Here is a 23,159-nt window from a genome sequence, read left to right as displayed (position 1 = left end):
TGGCGCACGTTATATGTCAAAGCAGCACCGCCCTGATATGGCCCTTCGTGGTCGGCTGGGCGTTAAGCAAACAAACAAACAAAATGGGTTCTTTCATACGTTAGATCGGGAAAGCCATATCTAGCATTATACAGAATTGTTCATAAACCTAAAAATACACTTAAGCCTTTTTGTGGCCTCTAAGGTTCTCTTGTACCAAACCGCCTCCTGACTCTGCATCAGATTGCTTGCGCTGGCATCTGCTTACATAGACCCACATTAAGTCACCACCGAGTGGTAGACACAGACGACATTTGGTAGCACTGACTGCCAGCTTCACGGTAATGCGTACCCCGTACTATGTTCTGAGCAAAACACTATGTGTTACTCCATACCCCCCGCCCTCCATGGAACTTCTTGACCCCAACCAATTGGGGGGGGGGGGGGGTTGCCCAGTCGTTAGAGGCGCTGGCTTTAAAACCGGTTGTTACTATCAGCGTGGGTTCAACCCCCAAGTTCGGCGAGGGGTGTGTGTCCCAGAGTCAACTTTGTGCAGACTCTCCTCGGTGTCCGAACACCCCCGTGTGCACGCATGCTCACGATAAAGATCCCAGGGTCACAGCGAAAGCCTCAGGCCTTGGAAACACGAATACATGCATGCAAAAATATGAAGCCCGGGTGTCCGTTGGGCCAACAGCCAATAAAGTAACCATTTCAGCACTGACCCAAGACGACCCAACCCGGTCCCTAGCCCATTTCAGGTCTCCTGTTGCAGCCGGCAGCCAGCTGCCTACATCCCCCCCCCCCCCCCCCCCCGCATTTTTATTTTTTTATTTTCATACAAAGCCGGGTTTTCCCGTGTAACATGCCCCTAATGGCTTTGCCGTGAGGGCGTAAAACTTACATTTTCTCTTAAGCCTTTTTCAAAAACTATAGTCTGTTTCAATGACTTTCAGCAATTTTCAACATTACAAATCGAAAAAACTAGACACTTTGAAAGATATTCGGTGCACAAAACAGTTTTCCTGATCACGAATCATTGTGTGAAACTTTCTTTACAACTTTCTTTCATGAAGTGTACGTATTTTTCTAGCAATAGGCGTGTCCCCTGTTTTGAGCGAACACTGTTTTCGTTGTGCACCACCTCTGGTTTTTGGATAAATGAAACAAAAAACACAGCGGCCATAATTCCGCTTTATTTGAATGAATTTCAACTTCAAAAGGATTGTTTTAAAGTGCAAAATTTAAAAAATAAATGCATGAAGAATTTGAAGAAAAAATCCAGTTGGTTATACCTACTACTAGTTATATGTCAGCTGTAACTCAAGCATTCCCTGCTTCTTTGCCGTTCACCGAAAAGTTTAAACAAAGACACACTTCAGTATGGTCTCTGTAACTACAAGGCGCCATGGTTAAGCTGGGCCGACGTGCACGAGAAAGTTACCAACCGTGTGGGAGTCAGCCGCGGTGTTGGATTGGTTGAAATTGAGATTTGTTGTGATTTCAACGAATCAGACCCCGTGGTTTGTTCTCACTCGTTTGGGTGGCACCTACTTTCACTTCGTGCACCTGAGCCTTGGTCTTCACTTTTAAAGTGGTGCACACCAGGGGACGCTATCCACGCTACACGAAGATAAACCGAAACTAGTCATGTTGGCGCCTGCCTTCCGAACGCTGATTTTAATTTCTTTTAAAATTTTTTTTAAATTTTTTTTTTAACGAGTGTATGCAGCTTTAATACCGATTTGAAAAAGCTTTGATTGTTGACACTGTCAGCGTGCTTCCATCCTAAAAAATCTGAATTTTGTTTTTGTTTTATATATGAAGAGCGGCTTTAAAATAAAATGTGTACGTAAAAACGAAAATCTGACCCTTTATCAATTTGTCTCTTTGTCTGTTTGTGTCTGTCTCTCTGTCTGCCCCCCCCCCCCCCCCTCTCTGACTGTCTGTCTGTCTCTGCCTGCCTCTCTCTCTCTCTCTCTCTCTCTCTCTCTCTCTCTCTCTCTCTCTCTCTCTCTCTCTCTCTCTTTCTCCTTAGTCTTACCAGTGATGTAAAAATACTGTAGATTAATTGTACAACTCATGCTCAGTGTTGCACAGCAGATATACTCGCATCTTGTATCACAATGTTCTGTTTGGTTTGTAAAGTCGCTGACAACACATTTGGAGGGAGCTGCACAACAGGCGCGATCAACACGAAAGGGACATGTGTAGACGCCAACGCTCTATGCACAGCGACAGCAGACGGATTTTGCACGTGTGCAACTGGATACGCTGGGATCGCCGGGAGTGGATGCGGTGAGTCGTTGTTGTACACCGAAGTCCAGTACTTCCACGTTTTGTTTCTTGATGCAGAGGGTCAAAGGTAACTACATTGCTGTGGATTCTGGAGAAAAACACCAAACAGTGTTTGCCATTTAAACAATGGAGGACCCAACAAGAACCAGGTTTGGTACTATCTTTATCAATATTTCAGCAGACTGCCTTTTTCAGGATGAAACAGGGTTTGGTCTGTGTGTGTGTGTGTGTGTGTGTGTGTGTGTGTGTGTGTGCATGGATTTTATGAGAGAGAAAGAGACAGAGCGACAGACAGAGAGACAGACAGACAGACAGAGACAGAGAGAGAAAGATTTGCAACAATAAATTCTCAAAGAAAAGCATGCGATTGAGGAGCGGGGAGTAGGGGTGGTATAGGTGGGTGAGGGGAGATTTAGTGTCTATTTAATTTCTTGTTTTTACTTCCTTCACTATCCCCCGTTACTGTCTTTAACGGTCTCATTCGAATTCTTCACATATTTTACTGCAAACACTGTGATTTAAGAGTTTTATTTCCAATCGCTGATCCCAAAAAGTGCTCGACATCTACGCTGTTTACGTAGCAATTTCTAACCGTTCTGTTATGATATTACCTCAAGCGTCATTGTCTCGTAAGTGATGTAAAATCGTCCAAGTACCGCACGATTTTGTGTTTCAGCCCTGCCAAACAAGCTTGGAGGTAGCTGCACGACGATGACAAAGGGGACCCAAGGGACCTGTGAGACAGCCGGCGCAACCTGCTCAATGCAGGAGAATGGACGATGTGGTAAGTCTAAAGAAAAACAACTTGCATAATGTGTCATGTAATGGGAAAGAAACTTGTACAATGTTCCATGCAAGGGAAAGCAACTTGTACAATGTTTCATATAATGAGAAACAACTTGTACTTCTTCTTCGTTCATGGGCTTAGACTCCCACGTTCACTCATGTTTTTAGCACGAGTGGAGTTTTACGTGTATGGCCGTTTTTACCCCGCCATTCAGGCAGCATACGCCGATTTCGGGGGAGGCATGCTGGGTATTTTCGTGTTTCTATTGCCCACCGAACTCTGACATGGATTACAGTATCTTCTTCGTGCGCACTTGGTCTTGTGCTTTCGTGTACACACGATGGGGGGTAAGTCACTAGCAGGTCTGCACATAAGTTGACCTGGGAGATCGAAAAAAACTCCACTCTTAAACCCACCAGGCGGCAGCGACCGGGATTCGAACTCACGACCTCCCGATTAGGAGGCCGATGTCTTACCACAACGCCACTGCGCCCGTCCAACTTGTACAATGTGTCATATAATGGAAAACAACTTGTACAATATTTCATGTAAGGCCAAAAAAAAAAATAGGTCTGTTTACGGTAACATAGGCCAAAAAAATAGGGTCGGTAGGTCGGGTTTTTTTTTTTTTTTTTTTTTTCCCCAAAAACCATATTTTTACGTTATTTTGCCAAAAAACCAAGATTTTTATTTTTTATTTATTTTTTTTTCCCAAATGCCAAAAAAAAGTCTAGGGTCGCGCGAAAAAACTAGGGTCGGTCCGGTTACCGTAAACAGACCTATTTTTTTTTTGGCCTAATAGGAAACAACGTTTTCAATGTTTCGTGGAATAGAAAACAACTTTCACAATGTTTCATGTAATGGAAGCAACTTGTACAATGTATAATGTTTTGAAAAACAACTTGTTTATTGTGTGATGTAATGGGAATCAATACGTAAATTACGTCATAATTATAATGGACACAAATTGCGTCATATGATGGACGACAACTTACAAATACAATATGTCATGTAATAGGAAACAACTTGAACACTGTTTCACGTAATGCGAAATAACTTGTACAATGTGTCATGTTATGAAAAACAAGAGGCGAAGCCTTCAAGGCTCACGTAAGAAATCGACAAACAGTAACTCAAACTCAATCACTCCGTCACACATACACACACACACACACACACACACACACACACACACACACACACACACACACACACACACACACACACACACACACACACACACAGTAAGCATAGGTGACACTGTGCAAGAAAGCGAGACACTAGATCTAGATCTGTCTGTCTGCATGTAGCCTACTTACAGGGACACGACTGCCAACTATTATTATTATTCTCTTTATTTATATAGCGCCTTATCCGAAGTTCAAAGCGCTTAACTAGTCTCGGCCCGCTCAAAATAACAATGACCGAGACTTTCAGTAATTCCTTCGCGTGACGTCTAACCCTCTTACTCATAATGTGACGTCTTCAAATGACGAAATGTTAAAGTTTCTACCACAGACATACACACGCACACACACACACACACGCACGCACAGACAGACAAAGTTACGATCGCATAGGCTACACTTACGTGAGCCAAACGTGAGCCAACAACAACGTGTACAATGTGCCATGTAATAAAAAAAGAACTTGTACAAGGTTTTATGTATTAGGAGACAATGTGTACAATGTTTCATGCTATGATAAACAACTTGTGCAATGTGTCATGCAATGCAAAACAACTTGTGCAATGTGTCATGCGATCGAAAACAACTTGTGCAATGTGTCATATAATGAGAAACAATCTGTACAATTGTTCTTATCTTTTTTGTGCGTGCCTTGCTTTCACTTTCCTGTTCTGTTTCCTTGCCTTTATGGCCACAGACTGCAAACCTTTCCCTTTCTCTGGTTTTTGTGTGTGCTTTGTTGACAGTTCTCGCCTTGTGATCTGTTGCCCAATGCTATTTGACAAAATTAACGATTCACAAAGTGGTACTAAATTATCTGTTTTTACAGAAATATACCGAAACGCAGCATGTTTAAAGTGGCTTTCTTTTGCACAGTTGTAGTTGTTCAAGATTGCGTCTTATAGGATGGAAATTGAGGTATCCAAGAAAATAATATTTTTAACAAAAATATCGACGAAATCTTAACATGGGCAAATGTTGGTTCTTTTGGGGTACAACAATATTACAACAGTAATTCAATGGTGTTTTTGACAAGTTGATATATTTGACACTTTCTATGTCTACAGTCATGAGCGGAGCCAAGGCCGTAGTTGCCTCTGTGACGTCACTGGTGCTGGCTTGCATCGTGTGTCTGCTGGCCATCAACTAACCCTAGACCAACGGCTGGCTTCTACTGTTGACCTCAAAACGGACTCTGATCAGGCTATCCCAACGGACTTTGAGAAATAATTGTTTTCCTTAAATTTTTTTTTTGCTGTGCTTCATCTTAAAAACTTTATCTTCGTGAGGAGAAAGATGCATAACTCATATGATGTGGATGCCTCTTAAAACTGTATTTTCGTGAGGAGAAAGATGCATAACTCATAATGATGTGGCTCCCTCTTAAAACTGTATCTTCGTGAGGAGAAAGATGCATAACTCATATGATGTGGCTCCCCTCTTCTTTCACTCAAACAAGTACATCAAGCGTCAGCATATTTCCCTCCTTCTCTTCTCTGTCTTTGTGATCTCTGTGTCTCCTTTTGACAGTACAGAGTTTGTTGTTCGCTGCTCTGTTTCTAATGGTTTGATAACATGTATTCCAAACCGTCCAGTGACTAATCAGAAAGTTTCTGTCCATGTTCAGGTCATCGTTTTATGTCGCTGGTCATTGAGTCTTCTGTAGACCGTCTCATTCTTCCTCCCTCGCTCTCCCTCTCACCCTGCTTCTCACCCCCCCCCCTCCCGCTCTCTCCCTCCTTCCCTCCCCTATCTCTCACCCCACCCTCTCAACCTGCCCCTTTTGCAGACCAAACCTGTCGTTTCTTTGTGGCCAGTAGACGTGTGAGCTCTTGGACTTTCGTCTTGGGGTGAAAAAATAAAATGATGGACCTGAGCACGGACCGACCTTGTCTGAGACAGTGTAGTTCCCAGGGTGTCACCACTCTGGCAAGATCTCAAGATTTGTGTTTCCTGTGATGCGTGATTCCTGCCTTGCTCACGAGTCTCCATGCAGATGTTTCCTTAGTTCTGATGAAGGACAATAGAACAGACAACGTTGTACAGTAGGCAGTGAAATCAAGACTGCTCTCTGCAACGTGCTGAATGGCTCAAACAAGCGCGGTTGAGTCTGTGTCACAGTTTTATTGATTGTTCTTAGTGTGTATATCTCATCAGTACATCTATTTTCTTCACACAACAGACCGTCAACTCTCTATAAAACGCATGCTTCTCTGTTGGTTTAAGTGTGTAAATCAACTTTCTCCACATGATCAGATAGATTGTAAACTCTCTGCCGAACGCACGCTTCATATTGTTATCAGTGTTTTCATTATTTTCTTCACACGAGCAGATAGATCACAAACTGTCCACCAAACACACGCGTCTTCGTCGCGATCACTGTGTATATATATTTTCTTCACATAAGCAGAAAGATGTATACCAAACGCATGCTTCTCCATTCCAAATTAATTTTTATCAAGAATGTTAACATCTTTCTGCAGCTGTTTGTCCAACATTTTAAAAATAATCTTTGTTCAAAGCAATCTCACATACTCTACGTGAAACGTTTAGCCATATTGCCTGAAATCAAACCAGTACTGAATTTTATAGGATCGCTAAAGAATTTGTTACAAAGTAACCCAAATCTAATTCACTGACAGGTTTGTGTGCCTATGTTTCAAACCTCTTCGTGCTTGTAACAGCTTAAGTGCCTGAATCAGCAATTACCAGGCATGTGGCAGATTGCTGCATGGACTATAATTATTCACTCAGTAAGGCAACCTTTAATGGAACTGACTGCTCTCTGAAGATGGCTGTAAGTACGATCAGTACATCAAATGATCAGTCATTTCAAGTTCATTGAGCAAGGAACAATTTTGAGCGTGGACAACTAAATCAACTGTTCAACAGTACAGAGAAGAGACACTTTTCAACACACGCACACACACACACACACACACTCACTTTTCTGATTGCTGTTTTTGCTCGATTGCTGTGATATAATATAAATAAAAGCCTATTTTGCAGAATGAACGTGTTTGTTTTCTATTGCTCGATGCTTGCTTTCTGTCCTAGCTGACTGAAGTTGCGTGCCTTCCCGAAGTACATTGCATTTATTTTTAGTGACACCTCTAAAATAATCAATATTGGTTTTAAACATTACTTGTATGCAAACAGTCGTTACGAAAATAAAATGAACTTAATATTTATGGCCGCTTGAAAAAAAAGAAGCAACAGTTGTGAAAATATAAAGCGTTAGTTCAGATCAATCAGGAGGAATCTTGGACACTCAAAATTGCAAACGCATTTGCATGACGAGTAACACATTATGAAAATGTACATGCAGTCGTCATTAACCTTTTTCAATTGCAACGAACACAGTCCGACATTATGCAAAATCAATTTAAAATTAAAAAAAAAAACAGGTGAGAAGGTGTCCGTCAGTATGAAATTAATTGACTGTCCCTGACCCTTAGACACGCTGCTCTGTCCGGCGATCATTGACACCGTAACCCGTTGTGTGTGTGTGTGCGCGTGTGTGCGTGCGTGTGTGCGCGTGTGTGCGTGCGTGCGTGCGTGTGTGAGTGTATGTACGTGTGCGAGCGAGCACGTGTGTGTGTGTGTGTGTGTGCATGTTTAGAACTAAGCCTACTCAAGCACATGACAATGAAAACACACACAATCAAACATATTTGCTAGCAAACAGTACTAATGGAAATGCAATTTAGCCTTCTGAGAAGGTGAGGGCAGGATGAACTGTTTGTTTCTACTAATTGCGGAGTAATTACTCCTTGAAAGATGTCTGGGTGAATTGTACATTTTAGCAACATCACTCAACCTCTTTAGCTGTCAACAATGTAATGCACAATTATTTCACTGTCTTTGTTTGTACCGCCTATTTGGGGTGTAGTTATGATTATATTGTTTCAATGTCAGCCCTTGTAAGCGACAGCTCTCCCAAAACTCACACAGACAGGTGCGCGCCATGGACACATCCCATAGTATTGAAGTAAGGGGGGCAACTCCTACTAAATTGACCGTGAACGACATCGTTTGTGTGCGAATGTGTTTTTGTCACTGCCACTGTGTGCAAGGTCAACAACAACAACAACAACAACATCAGTAACATCAGCAAACACAACAACAACAACAGCAACATACCAAAAAACATCTATAGATCTGATAATTTCAACTGCAATTTGACTGTCATAATTTATTTCTTGCGCAGCTTTGAGCGGGGATTACTTGAGTGCATTTTAGTTGTATTGCCATGTACAGAAGTGTGGGCGTATCAATAACACAGCATTCATCTAACCCCTCACACTATCATTTAGCATACTATCCACATACTTAGATTGTACTTTTTGCAACGGATAATATCAACACATTCTATTTTAAAGCTACGTCAATGATGATGTATAATACACCATTATAATACAACGGTTCTTTTTATGGATGGAGCTATATCTATTTAACACACACACAGTTAAAACAAAAGCATCAAAACAGATTTACAAGTCGCGTGAAGCAATATAAAATCATTTAGTCAAGATCAACACCACAAACCAATCATCGCCGAGACTACATTCAGATAGTCTCGGCTAACCATACCGAAGACGGGTCACGCTCGCCGCCGCGAAGCACGTGTCCCGTAGTTCTTACTGAACCTATTTTCTTTCATTCTGAGCATATTTTTGTTAGTAAACATGACATATCTATATGTTTTTTAATTCAGGAGAATATGAGGAATACAATGCAATACATTTAAAATCTGTTGGCGAAAAATCGATTTTAATGATAACTTTAATGAGCAAACTCATTAATTAATATTTAAGCCTTCAAGCTGAAATGCAATATCAAAGTCTGGGCTTCGTCGCAGACTACTTGACCATAATTTCAACCAATTTGGTTGAAAAATGAGAGCGTGACAGTGCTGCCTTAATTTTCACAAAAGCCGGATATGACGTCATCAAAGATATTTATCGAAAAAATGAAAACAACAACGTCTGGGGATATCGTACTGAGGAATTCTCATGTGAAGTTTCATGAAAATCGGTCCAGTAGTTTTCTCGGAATCGTTTTATACACACGCACTCTCTCTCACACACACACACACACACACACACACACACACACACACATGCACATTATTTCACCCTTCTCCATACCATACCATTTAATTGCTACAGAGCAGCCAATTACATCCGTTCCAGTGTAGCCATTGTCGCAGATTGAAATTCCTCCGAGGCTTGCATGAGTAAAGCTTTAGGATCCTCAAATAATTATGGTCTGTGTACTGACACTACCAGCTATTCAGAAAAAGAAAGCACGTTACAATATACAGAGCGTAAACCCAACCAGTATATGAGGGGAAAAACAAACATTGGGCAAGCTTCTGAACTGATTCTGAGAGAGACCATTTTAGGAACGAAGGCAGTCTGAAGTATTAGGTTATATGATCTTTGCAAAAGGGGATTGGTAAGGAAGGATCGCATTTGCGCTGCATTGTTCCTTACATATACTGAGTAATTTGTGTTGCTGCATATGACGTTGTGTTCTGCGTATGTAATGTCTATTGAACAAATCCACGTTAACATGCCCACATCGTTTTGTCCCACTAGCTCTTAACAATTGCTGAATTTAAAATAACCAAAAGTTGTTGAAAAAAACCCTAAAAGGGGTGCTGAGCGGGAACACTGCCCGTCTGATGGTTTCACGTTAGCTAAGCGACGTTTTAAGTTGGCTTAGTTGACGAGATGAAAGAGGAGATGCAAGAGTAGTGAGACGAACAGACTAAAGGGATGGGTTGTCCCTAAAGTACCGTGTCAACTGTGGTATGATTCATGAAATATGCATGCTATTTCTTTCAACTGTTGTTATTATACCGATGGTCATAGTGCGAAAGAGAGCTCTCCAAAGAATGCATTACCTGCCAGCACAAGAACGGCCCCAGACAGTGCGAAAATGGAAAGCACCATTGTTCTACAAGGCTAGGCCGGCAAGGCAACACTTTCAGGCATGTGCGTTAACTGGCGTTGTGCATGCTTTCCAACCTTTCTAGTCTTTTCTGAAACGATAAATTAGAAACCATGATCATGTGTTGAATTATTCGAGACTGGCTTACGTTGGACTACACGAAATCCGTGGAGTTATTTTACTGTAAACATCAGTGGAAAGCTATATTAGCTTGCTTTCCATGGTTTTTTCTTTTCTTCTGGTGATCAGCAGTCGTGCATCTCGTTTTTATTTTTTTTATAAATGAATCGAATTAGCAACATTCGTTGAAAGCCTTTTCTTCTCAAAACCGCAGCTTCTTGCATATCATTATGTGAGCTCTCCAGCAAAACAAAAAAGTGCACACTCTATTCTTGTGTCTGCCAACTTATGTCCGAAGGTAATTAAAAAACCAGATTGCACAACATAGCTTCACATGCTTTACTTGTGGCAAGTTATGTTCTCTCTATTCTTTGGACATCAGGTCCATAATTTCGTCTTTTCAGGGACAGTCAAAGAGAATTGCACAGCATAGCTTTACATGCTTAAGTTGTGAACGTATTTGCTCTTCTTTTGTCTGATGATAAAGTTCCTGATTTCGTATCTTAATCGGCAGTAAGAAAATATTGCACAACATAGCTTTACATGCTTTACTTGTGGTCAATTATTTTCTCTCTATTAATTTGATATGAAGTCTGTTTTCGTATCTTCAGGGACAGCCAAAGAACATTGCACAACGGAGCTTTAAATGATTTACTTATGACCGAGCTTTTGCTCTTCATTTGTCTGGTGATAAAGTTGTCGTTTTCGTATTTTTAATGAACAGCTAGAAAACATTGTACAACATTGCCTTACAGGCTTTACTTGTCAACGTATTTGCTCTTCGTTTGTCTGATGATAAGTTCCGGTTATCCTATATCCATAGGTAGTTACAACAATATTGCACAACATAGTTTTACATGCTTTACTTGTGGCAAGTTATGTTCTCTCTATTTTTTGGATATCAAGTCCATGTTTTCGTATTTTCAGGGACAGTCAAAGAGAATTGCACAACATAACTTTACATGCTTTACTTGTGAACGTATTTTCTCTTCATTTGTCTGATGATAAAGTTTCTCTTTTTTTGGATCTTCATTGGCATTTACAAAAGATTGCACAACATAGCTTTAAATTCTTATTTGTGGTCAGTTATTGTCTCTCTATCAATTTGATATGAAGTCTGTTTTCGAATCTTCATGGACAGCTAAAGAACATTGCACAAAATAGCTTTACATGCTTTACTTTTGGCAAGTTATTTTCTCTCTATTCTTTGGATATCAAGTCTATGTTTTTTGTATTTTCAGGTACAGTCAAAGAGAATTGTACAACATAGCTTTACATGCTTTACTTGCGGCAAGTTATTTTCTCTCTATTCTTTTGGATATCAAGTCCATGTTTTCGTATTTTCAGGTACAGTCAAAGAGAATATCACAACATAGCTTTACATGCTTTACTTGTGAACGTATTACTTATTGCTCTTCATTTGTCTGATGATAAAGTTCCTGTTTTTGTATCTTCATGGGCGGTTTATAAAAAAACATTGCACAACATAGCTTTACATGCTTTATCGTGATCATTTTTTTTTATGCGCCTGATCTAGATATAGCCCTAGGCGCTTACATATTAATTAATTTCTGCCGTTTGAAATGGAATTTTTTACAGACAGACAGACAAACAGACATTTTTTACACACAATATATAACGCATTCACATCGGCCAGTAAAGCTCAGTAGCCTATTAGGCGAGCATTCACCTTTCACGGCCTTTATTCCAAGTCAAACGGGTATTTTGGTGGACATTTTTATCTATGCCTATACAATTTTGCCAGGAAAGACCCTTTTGTCAATCGTGGGATCTTTAACGTGCACACCCCAATGTAGTGTACACGAAGGGACCTCGGTTTTTCGTCTCATCCGAAAGACTAGCACTTGAACCCACCACCTAGGTTAGGAAAGGGGGGAGAAAATTGCGGCCTGACCCAGGGTCGAACACGCAACCTCTCGCTTCCGAGCGCAAGTGCGTTACCACTCGGCCACCCAGACCTTTTTTACTTGTGAACGTATTACTTTTGCTCTTCGTTAGTCTGATGATATAGTTCTAGTTTTCGTATCGTCATGGGCAGTTTAAAAAAAAATGTTGCACAACATGGCTCAACATGCTTTACTTGTGGCAAATTATTTAGTCTCTATTCCGTTGATAATTATAAAGTCAATGTTTGTGTATCATCAAGGATACTGAAATAGCATTACACAACATATCTTTACATGCTTCACTTGTGAACACGTATTGCTCTTTATTTGTCTTGTGATAAAGTTCTAGTTTTTGTATCTGGAATGAATAGTTAGAGAACATTGCATAACATGGCTTTATATGCTTATTTGTGGCAAATTATTTTGTTTATATTAGGTCATATAAAGTCAATGTTTTTGTATCATCAGGTATAATGATATAGCATTGCACAACGTATCTTTACATGCTTCAATTGTGAATGCGTATTGCTCTTTATTTATTTATAAAGTTCTCGTTTTTGTATCTTGAATGAACAGTTAAAGAACATTGCACAGCATGGCTTTACATGCTTAGATTGTACTTTTGACTAAATGTTTTAACATAGAGGGGGAATCGAGACGAGGGTCGTGGTGTGTGTGTGTGTGGTGTGTGTGTGTGTGTGTGTGTGTGTGTGTGTGTGTGTGTGTGTGTGTGTGTGTGTGTCTGTCTGTCTGTCTGTGCGTGTGTGTGTGTAGAGCGATTCAGAGTATACTACTGGACCGATCTTGATGAAATTTTACATGAGAGTTCCTGGGTATGATATCCCCATATGATTTTTTCTTTTTTTCGATAAATGTCTTTTATGACGTCATATCCGGCTTTTTGTAAAAGTTGAGGCGGCACTGTCACACCCTCCATTTTCAATCAAATTGATTGAAATTTTGGCCAAGCAATCTTCGACGAAGGCCGGACTTCGGTATTGCATTTCAGCATGGAGGCTAACAAATTAATTAATGACTTTGGTCATTAAAAATCAGAAAATTGTAATTAAAATTATTTTTTTATAAAACGATCCAAAATTACTTTTATTTTATTTTTCATCATGTTCTGATTCCAAAAATATATAAATATGTTATATTCGGATTAAAAACAAGCTCTGAAAATTAAAAATATAAAAATTATGATTAGAATTAAATTTCCGAAATTGTTTTAAAAACTATTTCATCTTATTCCGTGTCGGTTCCTGATTCCAAAAACATATAGATATGATATGTTTGGATTAAAAACACGCTCAGAAAGTTAAAACGAAGAAAGATACATCTGAGTGATCGACAAGAAGAAGAAGAAGAATCAAATTGATTGAAATTTTGGCCAAGCAATCTTCGACGAAGGCCGGACTTCGGTATTGCATTTCAGCTTGGTGGCTTAAAAATTAATTGACTTTGGTCATTCAAAATCTGAAAATTGTAAAATAAATATTGTTTTTTATAAAACGATTTAAATTTACGTTCATCTTATTTTTCATCATTTTCTGATTCCAAAAACATATAAATATGTTATATTTGGATCAAAAACAAGCTCTGAAAATTAAAAATATAAAAATTATGATCAAAATTAAATTTTCGAAATCAATTTAAAAACACTTTCATCTTATTCCTTGTCGGTTCCTGATTCCAAAAACATATAGATATGATATGTTTGGATTAAAAACACGCTCAGAAAGTTAAAACGAAGAGAGGTACAGAAAAGCGTGCTATCCTTCTCAGCGCAACTACTACCCCGCTCTTCTTGTCAATTTCACTGCCTTTGCCACGAGCGGTGGACTGACGATGCTACGAGTATACGGTCTTGCTGAAAAATTGCATTGCGTTCAGTTTCATTCTCTGAGTTCGACAGCTTGACTAAATGTTGTATTTTCGCCTTACGCGGCTTGTTTAAATATATCCCAAGATGTGGTTAATATTGTTAAAACGTTTCATTTTTGTTCTTTTACGATGTCCTTTGATGTTTGGTTATCTTTTGTTGATATGCATTGAAGACAGAAATTAAAAATGTCTGAATGTATTAATGCGTTTGGTTACGTGTTTGTGCATTGATGGGGGAGACAGTGCGCGCATGTGTTTGTGTGTACGTTTGTATGTAACAGAAATACTGCGGAAAACAAGAGAGAGAGAGAGAGAGAGAGAGAGAGAGAGAGAGAGAGAGAGAGGCGTGGGGGGGGGGGGGGGGGGGAGGGGGCACATGGACCACTGTGTCAAAGGCATTGCACTCCTACTTAATTAACATTGTTACTGAGCATTTTCGGGAAAAAAAACATCACAAAAGACGTCTCAGATAGTTTATGTTAAACTCATGAAGAAATGTAAGGCAGTATCTTTTTGGTAAAATTTCTATAAGAAACAGATTGTTTCACTCGTTGCGAATGGCACAAGTCTTACCTCCTCCCCTAATCCCCCCCCTCCCCCCGCCATCCCCGCACATCCACTACCTACAATAAAAAAATAATTCGCAGTGAATATCAGTCACGGAACGATATCGTTTCATTCAAAAAAAGAGCGGCAGTATGTCATGGGTGTGACAGCATGACCCACAAGGACGTCCATTCATTGAGACTGGTGGAGCGTTTCACAAACCCGTGTTATTGCCAGCTTGGTGTATGGAGAGGGATCCGGCTTGTCGTAACTGAAACCAGACGTTGCCATGGGAAACCGGTAAACAGTGTGGTGTCAAAGCTAGCCTTGCCTGATCCTTAACATGATGACGCGGTAACCCAAATCTTTCCCGCGTGTAACATAATCTAGCCTAAAAAGCCTTTCAACAATACGCCGTTTTTGATCAATATGCCCTCTTCGAGTGAGGGGATTTTTTACAGCAAAAAATATTTAGTCATGCGATGTATGCTGACTGATTACCAATCATTTCAAAATTACCTGTTGAGACTTGTGCCTTTGATTTTGTTGTTCAGAAAATGCTTTATTCAAAGCTCGTTTTTGAAAGAAAAACAAGTCGCGTGTGGCGATATTACTACATTTAGTCAAGCTGTCGAACTCACAATGAAACTGTACGCACTTCATTCTTTCACCAAGACAGTATTGCATCGTCAGTCATTCGCACGTGTAAAACGTGCTAAAATTGACAAGCCTGTCAGTATAGCGTAGTAGCGGTTGTGTTTAGCAGGATAGCGCGCTTTTCTGTATATTTATTCTTTTTAACCTTCTGAGCTTTTTTTAAATCCACACATAACATATCTAAATGTTTTGAAAATCAAGAACCGACAAGGAATAAGATGAAATTGTTTTTTAAATCGATTCCGGAAAGTTAATCTTAATCATAATTTCCATATGTTTAATTTTTTTAGCTTTTTGTTTTTATCCGAATATAATAAATAATATAATATAATATATTTATGTGGTTTATGAATCAGAAATAAATGAAGAATAAGATGACATTATGTTTGGATCGTTTTCTACAAAAATAATATTAATTACAATTTTCTGATTTTTAATGACCAAACTCATTAATTAATTTTTAAGCCACCAAGCTGAAATGCAATACCAAAGTCCGGCCTTCGTCGAAAATTGCTTGACCAAAATTTCAATCAATTTGCTTAAAATATGAAGGCGTGACAGTGCCGTCTCAACTTTAACAAAAAGCCGGATATGACGTCATCAAAGACATTTATCGAAAAAAAGAAAAACAGTGTGGGGATATTATACCTAGAAACTTTCGTGTGAAGTTTCATGAAGATCGCTAAATCGCTCTACACACACACACACACACACATACACACACACACACACACACACACACACACACACACACATACACACACACACACACATCAATCAATCAATATGAGGCTTATATCGCGCGTATTCCGTGGGTACAGTTCTAAGCGCAGGGATTTGTTTTTATTTTTTATTTTCAGTTATTTTTATGCAATTTATATCGCGCACATATTCAAGGCGCAGGGATTTATTTATGCCGTGTGAGATGGAATTTTTTTACATAATACATCACGCATTCACATCGGCCAGCAGATCGCAGCCATTTCGGCGCATCTCCTACTTTTCACGGCCTATTATTCCAAGTCACACGGGTATTTTGGTGGACATTTTTATCTATGCCTATACAATTTTGCCAGGAAAGACCCTTTTGTCAACCGTGGGATCTTTAACGTGCACACCCCAATGTAGTGTACACGAAGGGACCTCGGTTTTTCGTCTCATCCGAAAGACTAGCACTTGAACCCACCACCTAGGTTAGGAAAGGGGGGAGAAAATTGCTAACGCCCTGACCCAGGGTCGAACTCGCAACCTCTCGCTTCCGAGCGCAAGTGCGTTATCACTCGGCCACCGAGTCCACACACACACACACACACACACACACACACACACACACACACACACACACAAACTCACATACACCGCACCTTCGTCTCAATTCCCCGTCTACGTTAAAACATTTTGTCAAAATTTTACTAAATGTAAAAAAGAGAGAGAAAGAACAAACAAGTCGCGTAAGGCGAAATTACTACATTTAGTCAAGCTGTGGAACTCACAGACAGACACACACACACACACACACACTCACATACACCGCACCTTCGTCTCAATTCCCCCTCTATGTTAAAACATTTAGTCAAGTTTTGACTAAATGTAAAAAGCGAATATTAAAGATTGAAGGTGACCCCCCCCCCCCCAAAAAAAAAAAAAAAAAACCCCAAAAAAAAAACAAGTCGCGTAAAGCGAAATTACTACATTTAGTCAAGCTGTGGAACTCACAGAATGAAACTGAACGTAGTCCGCCGCTAGTGCAAAAGGCAGTGAAAGTGACGAGCCTGTTTGGCGCGGTAGCGGTTGCGCTGTGCTTCCTAGCACGCTCTACTGTACCTCTCTTCGTTTTAACTTTCTGAGCGTGTTTTTAATTCAAACATATCATATTTATATGTTTTTGGAATCAGGAACCGACAAGAAATAAGATGAAAGTGTTTTTGAAATTGATTTCGAAAATTTAATTTTGATCATAACTTTTATATTTTTAATTTTCAGAGCTTGTTTTTAATCCAAATATAACACATTTATATGTTTTTGGAATCAGGAAATGCTGAAGAATAAGATGAACGTAAATTTGGATCGTTTTATAAAAAAGTTTTTTTTTTAACAATTTTCAGATTTTTAATGACCAAAGTCATTAATTAATTTTTAAGCCACCAAGCTGAAATGCAATACCGACGTCCGGCCTTCGTCGAAGATTGCTTGGCAAAAATTTCAATCAATTGGATTCAAAAATGAGGGTGTGACAGTGCCGCCTCAACTTTTACAAAAAGCCGGATATGACGTCATCAAAGACATTTATCGAAAAAAAAAGAAAAAAGTTCAGGGGATATCATTCCCAGGAACTTTCATGTAAAATTTCACAAAGATCGGTCCGGTAGTTTAGTCTGAATCGCTCTACACACACACACTCACAGACAGACAGACAGACACACACACACACACACATACACCACGACCCTCGTCTTGATTCCCCCTCTATGTTAAAACATTTAGTCAAAACTTGACTAAATGTAACAAGTCGCGTAAGGCGAAAATACAATATTTAGTCAAGTAACTGTCGAACTCACAGAATGAAACTGAACGCAATGCCATTTTTCAGCAAGACCGTATACTCGTAGCATCGTCAGTCCACCGCTCATGGCAAAGGCAGTGAAATTGACAAGAAGAGCGGGGTAGTAGTTGCGCTAAGAAGGATAGCACGCTTTTCTGTACCTCTCTTTGTTTTAACTTTCTGAGCGTGTTTTTAATCCAAACATATCATATCTATATGTTTTTGGAATCAGGAACCGACAAGGAATAAGATGAAAGTGTTTTTAAATTGATTTGGACAATTTAATTTTGATAATAATTTTTATATATTTAATTTTCAGAGCTTGTTTTTAATCCGAATATAACATATTTATATGTTTTTGGAATCAGCAAATGATGGAAAATAAGATAAACGTAAATTTGGATCGTTTTATAAATTTTTATTTTTTTTTACAATTTTCAGATTTTTAATGACCAAAGTCATTGATTAATTTTTAAGCCACCAAGCTGAAATGCAATACCGAAGTTCGGGCTTCGTCGAAGATTACTTGACCAAAATTTCAACCAATTTGGTTGAAAAATGAGGGCGTGACAGTGCCGCCTCAACTTTCACGAAAAGCCGGATATGACGTCATCAAAGATATTTATCAAAAAAATGAAAAAAATGTTCGGGGATTTCATACCCAGAAACTCTCATGTCAAATTTCATAAAGATCGGTCCAGTAGTTTAGTCTGAATCGCTCTACACACACACACACACACACAGACACACAGACACACACACATACACCACGACCCTCGTCTTGATTCCCCCTCTATGTTAAAACATTTAGTCAAAACTTGACTAAATGTAAAAAGACAAAGAAAACAAGTCGCGTAAGGCGAAAATACAACATTTAGTCAAGCTGTCGAACTCAGAGAATGAAACTGAACGCAATGCAATTTTTCAGCAAGACCGTATACTCGTAGCATCGTCAGTCCATCGCTCGTGGCAAAGGCAGTGAAATTGACAAGAAGAGCGGGGTAGTAGTTGCGCTGAGAAGGATAGCACGCTTTTCTGTACCTCTCTTCGTTTTAACTTTCTGAGCGTGTTTTTAATCCAAACATATCATATCTATATGTTTTTGGAATCAGGAACTGACAAGGAATAAGATGAAAGTGTTTTTAAATTGATTTCGAAAATTTAATTTTGATCATAATTTTTATATTTTTATTTTTCAGAGTTTGTTTTTGATCCAAATATAACATATTGGAATCAGAAAATGATGAAGAATAAGATGAACGTAAATTTGGATCGTTTTATAATTTTTTTTTTTTTTACAATTTTCAGATTTTTAATGACCAAAGTCATTAATTAATTTTTAAGCCATCAAGCTGAAATGCAATACCGAAGTCCGGCCTTCGTCGAAGATTGCTTGGCCAAAATTTCAATCAATTTGATTGAAAAATGAGGGTGTGACAGTGCCGCCTCAACTTTTACAAAAAGCCGGATATGACGTCATCAAAGACATTTATCGAAAAAAAGACAAAAACTTCCGGGGATATCATTCCCAGGAACTCTCATGTAAAATGTCATAAAGATCGGTCCAGTAGTTTAGTCTGAATCGCTCTACACACACACACGCACAGACAGACACACAGACAGACACACAGACAGACACACAGACACACACAGACACACACACACACACGCACATACACACACACACACACACACACACATATATATATACACCACGACCCTCGTCTCGATTCCCCCCTCTATGTTAAAACATTTAGTCATAACTTGACTAAATGTAAAAAGAAGCCTCCCACTAGTATGCTAATAATTCCTTAAAAAAAATCAGCTAAAACTTCATATTTGTTATACCTTGGTTAGAGGTTCACAAAGTTTCAAGTGTGTATGCTAAATGGTTTGACTTGAATGTTCTTTCGACATTTAATTCCAAATTCAGGGTTTGACTAAAAATAAGTACGAGGTTTGGCACTGATTGGCAGGCAGCCACACTTACACGATTTTAGCCCTCCAGGCTGTTAACTGTTGGTTTCACGAAGAGCCTTGCATACAAAAACCATCATCAGACTACATGTGAGTTGAAACAGCAATGACAGGGAGGGTTGAAGTCGGATTAGTGTGACCACTGGTCACTGACAAATCTCCTACTGTTGTGGCAGTCTCGGAATTATATATTGTTTTTTTAAAGCGTTAAAATCAACCACTTGACCGACATACTTGAAACGTTGTGAAATTATTATCCCACACCTCAAGCTAATGTACACCAAATAATGATGAAGTTATTCGTTGAGAAAATGTAGGAGTTATTAGCATCTTACAGGGTGACATTTTTGGGGGGTTACCCTGTACCATCCATGCCGATGAAATAATTATTCTTCCGGTTTGTTGCAAAGGTGGCAGAAGGTGCGCAAGAAATGCATATTTCCTATGATTTTTGTTGTTGTTAATAAACGAACAACAACAAACCCCATTTCGCATCAACATTGCAGTATCTGTATATTTTGTTACACATGTGGGTGGACACAGCGAAATGTGGCCTTCTTGTTAGATTTGCATAGTAAATGAACATGCCTAAGCCTACCTCTGTTTTCCTAAACAACAAACTACATTTTTTGCCCAGGACAGTTATATTCCACAGCAGTTTGTATATCGATTATGTAAAATCGTGTGCGAAGACGTGTTTTTACCTGTTTCAGCGTGCTGGGCAACATGAGAACAGTTTCGCGTGCTGGTGAACTTAACTACCGGCGAAAAACTCGATATGCCCGTATCACGGGATCGACCAACGGGAAGACTACACAAGTCGCGTAAGGCGAAAATACAATATTTAGTCAAGTAGCTGTCGAACTCACAGAATGAAACTGAACGCAACGCAACGCAGCAAGACCGTATACTCGTAGCATCGTCACTCCACCGCCCGTGGCAAAGGCAGTGCCCGTGGAATTGACAAGAAGAGCGGGGTATTCGTTGCGCTGAGAGGGATAGCACGCTTTTCTGTACCTCTCTTCGTTTTAACTTTCTGAGCGTGTTTTTAATCCAAACATATCATATCTATATATGTTTGGAATCAGGAACCGACAAGGAATAAGATGAAAGTGTTTTTAAATTGATTTCGAAAAAAAAAATTTGATAATAATTTTTATATATTTAATTTTCAGAGCTTGTTTTTAATCCAAATATAACATGTTTATATGTTTTTGGAATCAGCAAATGATGGAAAATAAGATAAACGTAAATTTGGATCGTTTTATAAATTTTTATTTTTTTTTACAATTTTCAGATTTTTAATGACCAAAGTCATTAATTAATTTTTAAGCCACCAAGCTGAAATGCAATACCGAACCCCGGGCTTCGTCGAAGATTACTTGACCAAAATTTGAACCAATTTGGTTGAAAAATGAGGGCGTGACAGTGCCGCCTCAACTTTCACGAAAAGCCGGATATGACGTCATCAAAGACATTTATCAAAAAAATGAAAAAAACGTTCGGGGATTTCATACCCAGGAACTCTCATGTCAAATTTCATAAAGATCGGTCCAGTAGTTTAGTCTGAATCGCTCTACACACACACACACACACACACACACGCACACACGCACACACGCACATACACCACGACCCTCGTTTCGATTCCCCCTCGATGATAAAATATTTAGTCAAAACTTGACTAAATATAAAAAAGCATTCTTTTATATGCTACCCAAACAGCAATTTAGGTCATCGTGTAAACAGGGGACTAAGTTGCGCAGTGGCCTCAATAGCATCATGAACACATCAGCGTTGTTCGAGTTTTAAAGCTTTTTGTTGTAAATGCAGTGTGTGGTCACAAAGGACGTTATACGTTTGCAGATGTGTTTCGACTTGCACAGAATGTAAGTGCTGCCCAGTCGTGCAATTAATCCTCGTTATCTTGCGCAGCCTTGCAAGATCTGCTTCAAACTGAGGGCACGTTTCTGGCTCGTGATTTTGGCTATTAAAGCGAGACTGCCTGGGGGTAATGGCCTTAAATTGTTAAACACGTAGAATACTCCATCGCATTTATAAAGTACACATCGCATCCTTGTTTCATGTTTGACGCGAGACTAAAACATTGTAGTGTATGAATGTTCAACACATTCAATCTAAACATTTATTTATGTAATCTTTTTGTTTGGTTTATTTGCAAGAGCCGCTGTTGGATGTGTACCAACCGATGTGTTGAAACTAATTTTGCCTTTTTCCCTTTTTTGAATTAATCGAATCAAGAACACTGAGAATGATTCTAAAAAAGACCGTCTCCGATATCAGTTTTCAGTTTCCTGTCCTAAAATTCTTTCTGTGCTGGTCCACTGAAAACGCGTGCAAGTATGTATTTTGGGGGCAATATTTTCATTACATATAACTGAGTTATAATCACAATTCTCTTCCCCCACCCCTTTAGCATCTCTATCGGCGACAAGGAAGAAAGAAAGTTAACAAGAAAGAAAAATGCTAACAGAGGATAAACTAACATTTTGGGCTTCAAATTTACGAAAGAGAAAGGTGCCTTTTGCAACTGAAGGAACCAGCATGTTTCAAGCGAATTATTTTCGGTTATCTTCATAATGTATTTATATATTCATTTCTTGATACATGTATTTACATTGTTATTTTTGTCGTTATTTTTATTTTTATTATTGTTCATGTTTTATTCTTTAACGTTTGAAAAATGAAAATCCAAGCAATTGATTCACGCAATATAAATATATACCTAAATGAAAGAGACGGAAGGGTATACCAATACTTGGAGTGTCATGACTTCGTTAGACACAATTTCGCCACACTTAGGCTTCACCTGGATCTGTACAGTTTAGAAATTATATATTCTCTCTCTCTCTCTCTCTCTCTCTCTCTCTCTCTCTCCTCTCCTGAAGTGCCATTGTCTGTCTCTCTCTCTCTCTCTCTCTCTCTCTCTCTCTCTCTCTCTCTCTCTCTCTCTCTCTCTCTCTCTCTCTCTCTCTCTCTCTCTCCTCTCCCAAAAGGGGAAACATGACGCACATTTGAGGCTACCTTTTGTTACCTCGAGTAGTAGTCAATTACGACAGTGAATTGCAACAACAAAAACTCCAACCACACAACCAGAAACAACGGTTCTGCGTGGCATGTCTGACCCACATCGAGTTACCCTATTGTTAGCTATCAATCTGCATGTACCAACATTTGTGTTGTTTCAACATGGGATACTGGGTTGAGGTGCACGAGAAAGTTACCACCCAAGGTTTGTTCTTTCCCGTCATCAAACTGTCCAATCAATAAACGGAAAAACCTTCTATGCGACAATC

General features: G+C 39.2%; 2 protein-coding genes across 2 annotated transcripts in view; one reads left to right on the top strand and one right to left on the bottom strand.

Moving 5' to 3' along the window:
- The window catches only part of LOC138964547 (multiple epidermal growth factor-like domains protein 10), a 33,844-nt gene extending 26,582 nt beyond the window's left edge, over nt 1-7,262 (top strand). The window contains exons 10-12 of the mRNA XM_070336529.1: nt 2,128-2,277; nt 2,954-3,061; nt 5,319-7,262. Of these exons, the coding sequence (XP_070192630.1) occupies nt 2,128-2,277; nt 2,954-3,061; nt 5,319-5,401 (341 nt within the window). The 3' untranslated portion in view covers nt 5,402-7,262. The remainder of the gene's footprint in view (nt 1-2,127; nt 2,278-2,953; nt 3,062-5,318) is intronic.
- LOC138964550 (cell death abnormality protein 1-like) overlaps nt 1-23,159 on the bottom strand; it is a 176,660-nt gene that overhangs the window by 132,511 nt on the left and 20,990 nt on the right. The window lies entirely within an intron of this gene.

Source organism: Littorina saxatilis, linkage group LG4, assembly GCF_037325665.1.
Source record: "Littorina saxatilis isolate snail1 linkage group LG4, US_GU_Lsax_2.0, whole genome shotgun sequence".
Taxonomy (NCBI): Eukaryota; Metazoa; Mollusca; class Gastropoda; order Littorinimorpha; family Littorinidae; genus Littorina; species Littorina saxatilis.
Note: the sequence above shows the minus strand (reverse complement) of the source record. Positions and strands in the feature narration are given on the sequence as shown.